The 4,437-nt window shown below is 44.0% G+C and overlaps 1 protein-coding gene across 1 annotated transcript; it reads right to left on the reverse strand.

Moving 5' to 3' along the window:
* Positions 1-2,084: 2,084 nt before the first annotated feature.
* On the reverse strand, positions 2,085-3,023 carry LOC123367259 (putative olfactory receptor 52P1). The gene has a single exon (XM_045011388.1). The coding sequence runs from the start codon at positions 3,021-3,023 to the stop codon at positions 2,085-2,087; it is 939 nt and encodes a 312-aa protein (XP_044867323.1).
* Between the last annotated feature and the right edge of the window lie 1,414 nt (positions 3,024-4,437).

Raw genomic sequence — 4,437 nt, forward strand, 5'->3', positions numbered from 1 at the left:
AACATTATGAATGACATGGATGAGGCTAAACAAGCTATTGTCCAATTATTAGATTGGGAGATCAAGCAGTAAATGCCTCCCAGGGAAGAGGTTGGATTAAAGGGATGGATTATTGTCCCAGGTGTTGCAATAGGAATTATTTTAGGATATATACAATGCAAGATTAACAAATGAAAAGAAAGAGAGGAATTGCCCATACAGGCAACAGATATTGATGCTGGTGAATATGTATCCATAATGCCTATGCTAGAGATATATCAGGAGGTAGAACATCATTTTGACATCGTGCCTCCACCCCAAGAGGTGGAAATTAATGTGGAACATAGACTCATAGAACTGGTATGGACCTCAAGAGGTCATCATGCCCAGTCCCCTGCACTCATGGCATTTCTCCACACATCCACTATCTACGCCACCCCATCTATGTGATGGGGTTTTTGTGCAATCACCCCATCAAAGTGGGGATTAGTAGCCAATAAGGCCAGTTTGCTAGTTTGCTATATTGCAGACTGGGTTTTCTTTATTTGTTTGATTGATTATATTATTTTCTTAGCTTTTTGTTTATGTTGAGTTCCAGTATATGTTATTCATAATAGTTATTCATCATAGTTGGCTGTAATACAAGGAACCTACAGGCCTGTATCCTGCATGATTAGCTAGAGCAAGTTAGTATGTGGGTTTATAACATTTGGTATAGATAAATGGCCTACCGGTTACCCCTTTTGACTTTTGGGGAACTGAACGGGGAACCAAACAGAAAAATTGAATATGTTTACAGACCAGTAACAGCAGGGTACACCACAGAACATGGAAATCATAAAAGTCATAAGTTAGGCCAAAGGTAATGGTTTTGGGGATGACATAATTGATATTAACATTATGAATATATGTCATAATATGTAGCCTGCATCTTGTTGCACAGTTTTGTTTTATCAAGTCCATTTGAGAAAACAGTCTTTCAACTGCAGCATTGCTAAAAGGTAGTAACAGAAACAAAAGAGCAAATAAGCAAAGTTCAGTAAAGTCTTTGTCCTCTGCGGCATCCGTGTGTTCGAGAACTTCAACCCAAACATGCTCAACTTGATTGTCCTGAGTATGAGGCCACTGAACCATAAGCAAAACTCTCCAGTGCTGCTCCAACTGTCCATGGTCTCTACAAAACAATGGCAAAAATGAGAGATTGCCTAATCTAGGTCATGAAGAATTTAGTACTGCAAGTGATTCAACCACGTGGATGTTTGGTGGCAATCCATCTGTTTCACAAACTCCAAGATGAAATCTCGACACCTTTTCTTTTAGAGAGAGAGAGAGAGATACCTATCTCATAGAACTGGAAGGGACCCCGAAGGGTCATCGAGTCCAGTCCTCTGCCTTCACTAGCAGGACCACCTACTCTTGACCTCTTTGACAAAAGGAATGAGTAGTGTGTGTTTTGAAAACTGCACCGAAAAGTGACTTCAAAATCGACTGCACGAAGCAGTAAGCAATTGACACAAAGATGATGTTGTAGTTTAATAAGCAGTCCCATTATCAATAATTCACGGTTTCACAACTCTTGCCAGTAAAATGTCCTTAATTCCTACAGTAGCTTTTGTGTATTAGCACTTTCAAACTGAAATACATGCTTTATCATCCAGGCTTCCTGAAATATTGGATGTACAAAAATCAGGTAAATTTTGTTCACCAGAGCACTTCATATACGGTAAAGAAGTTCAGCGTTTGTAGTTTGTTTATTTATCTTGGCTATCAGAAAGTGTAGCTTCCATTTATCACACAGGAACTAATGGAAAGCCACCTTGCTTCAGAAAGCTGCAGTATCTTCTTGTGGTCTGGAAGTCATGGAAAGTGTGAATGAGTGGGTATCTAAGGTTGGGGGCTGACAGGTGATGCTGAAAGAGGTCAGGTGATGGTCAGAGAGGGGAGACTCAGCAACAGAGAGAGAAATGCTTGGTGACGGGAGTGATAAGACTGTGAACTTCCACAATGCTGAGCTCAGACAAACTGGGACAAAGAACTCTTGATTAATGAGGAGATCTCCTTTCCCAATCTTGGCAGATAGGATTAAAGTCAATGGCCCCTGGTGATCACATTCTGCAGATGTATTTAACCACTTTGTCACGAAGCTCTTTGGTTTTGACCCCATAAATGATAGGGTTGAGCATGGGGGGGAGGAGGAAATAAAGGTTGGCCAAGATGATGTGAACATGGGGAGCAATGCCCTGACCAAACCGGTGTGTAAGGTTAGAAAAGAGCGAGGGAGTATAAGAGGTCAGAATCACACAGATGTGGGCAGTGCAGGTGTTGAGGGCTTTCTGGTGGGCTTTCTTGGAGGAGATTCTGAAGACGGCCCTGATGATTAGACCATAGGACAGGGCAATGAGCGCCAGGTCTAACCCGATGACTACAGACACTATCACTAAGTCGTACATCCTGTTGACAGTTGTGTCCCCACATGACATCTTCGCCACAGCTATGTTCTCGCAGTACGTATTTGGGATAATGCGGTTGGCACAGAATGGCTGCCTGCTGAGGAGCAGGGGCACAGGCAGAACGAAGAGAACAGCTCTTATCAAACCCACGAGCCCTAGCTTAGCTATCCGTGCATTGGTCAGGATGATGGTATATCTCAGAGGGTCACATATGGCAACATAGCGATCGAAGGCCATTGTCACAAGGACGGCTGAGTGCATAACCATACTCGCATGAAGGAAGAACATCTGGGTGAGACAGCCAGCCACAGTAATGCCTTTCAAATTGAACCAAAATATACACAGTGCCTTCGGCACGACGGAGGTAGATATGCTGATGTCTGTGAGTGACAGCATGCAGATCAGCAGATACATTGGCTTCTGCAGGGTCTGCTCTTTCCCTACAACAAACAGAACAGTGAAATTTCCCAACAGGCAAATAATATAGATCATAGAGAAAGGGATGGAAATCAGGACATGGGCAGCTTCTAGGCCAGGAATGCCCATTAGGATGTATGTTGAAGGGTAAGAGGGGGTGAGGTTGAATGATGCCATGAGGTGGTCAATGCGGTGATGAGGCTCAGAAATGCTCCAGGTGTCTGCAAAGGGAGAGAAGCACAGTGATGGGAATTACACATGTTGTAACAAGTAGTACAGTAAATATTTCATAGTTATTAACAATCCAGAAATGGGATGAGCACTGAGGTTACAACATTTACAGATGGCACCAGATTACTGAGGTCAGAGTTAAGTCCAGAGAAGTTCTCAGAGGGAACTAACCAAGCGAGGTGAACGGGCAGCATGATGGCAGATGAATCATTGAATCATAGAATATCAGCATTGGAAGGGACCTCAGGAGGTCATCTAGTCCAACCCCCTGCTCAAAATAGGACCAATCCCCAACTACATCATCCCAGCTAGGGCTTTGTCAAGCCTGACCTTAAAAAACTCTAAGAAAGTAGATTCCACCACCTCCCTAGGTAACCCATTCCAGTGCTTCACCACCCTCCTAGTGAAAAAGTTTTTCCTAATATCCAACCTAAACCTCCCCCACTGCAACTTGAGACCATTAATCCTTGTTCTAGGTACCACTGAGAACAGCCGAGCTCCATCCTCTTTGGAACCCCCTTTCAGGTAGTTGAAAGCAGCTATCAAATCCCCCCTCATTCTTCTCTTCTGCAGGCTAAACAATCCCAGTTCCCTCAGCTTCTTCTCATAGGTCATGTGCTCCAGCCCCCTAATCATTTTTGTTGTCCTCCGCTGGACTTTTTCCACTTTTTCCACATCCTTCTTATAGTGTGGGGCCCAAAACTAGATACAGTACTCCAGATGAAACCTCGCCAATGTCGAATAGAGGGGAATGATCATGTCTCTCAATCTGCTGGCAATGCCCCTACTTATACAGCCCAAAATGTTGTTAGTCTTCTTGTAACCCCTAGGTCATTTTCTGCAGAATGCATCCTAGCCATTCGGTCCCTAGTCTGTAACAGTGAATGGGATTCTTCTGTCCTAAGTGCAGGACTCTGCACTTGTCCTTGTTGGATCTCATCAGGTTCCTTTTGGCCCAGTCCTCTAATTTGTCTGGGTCCCTCTGTATCCTATCCCTACCGTCCAGCATATCTACCACTCCACCCAGTTTAGTGTCATCTGCAAACTTGCTGAGAGTGCAGTCCACACCATCCTCCAGATCATTAATGAAGATATTGAACAAAACCGGCCCCAGGACCGACCCTTGGGGCACTCCGCTTGAAACCGGCTGCCAACTAGACATGGAACCATTGATCACTACCTGTTGAGCCCGATGATCTAGCCAGTTTTCTATCCACCTTATAGTCCATTCATCCAGCCCATACTTCTTTAACTTGCTGGCAAGAATACTTTGGGAGACCGTATCAAAAGCTTTGCTAAAGTCAAGGAATAACATCCACTGCTTTCCCCTCATCCACAGACCCAGTTATCTCCTCATAGA

Source organism: Mauremys mutica, chromosome 1 (genome assembly GCF_020497125.1).
Source record: "Mauremys mutica isolate MM-2020 ecotype Southern chromosome 1, ASM2049712v1, whole genome shotgun sequence".
Classification (NCBI taxonomy): Eukaryota; Metazoa; Chordata; order Testudines; family Geoemydidae; genus Mauremys; species Mauremys mutica.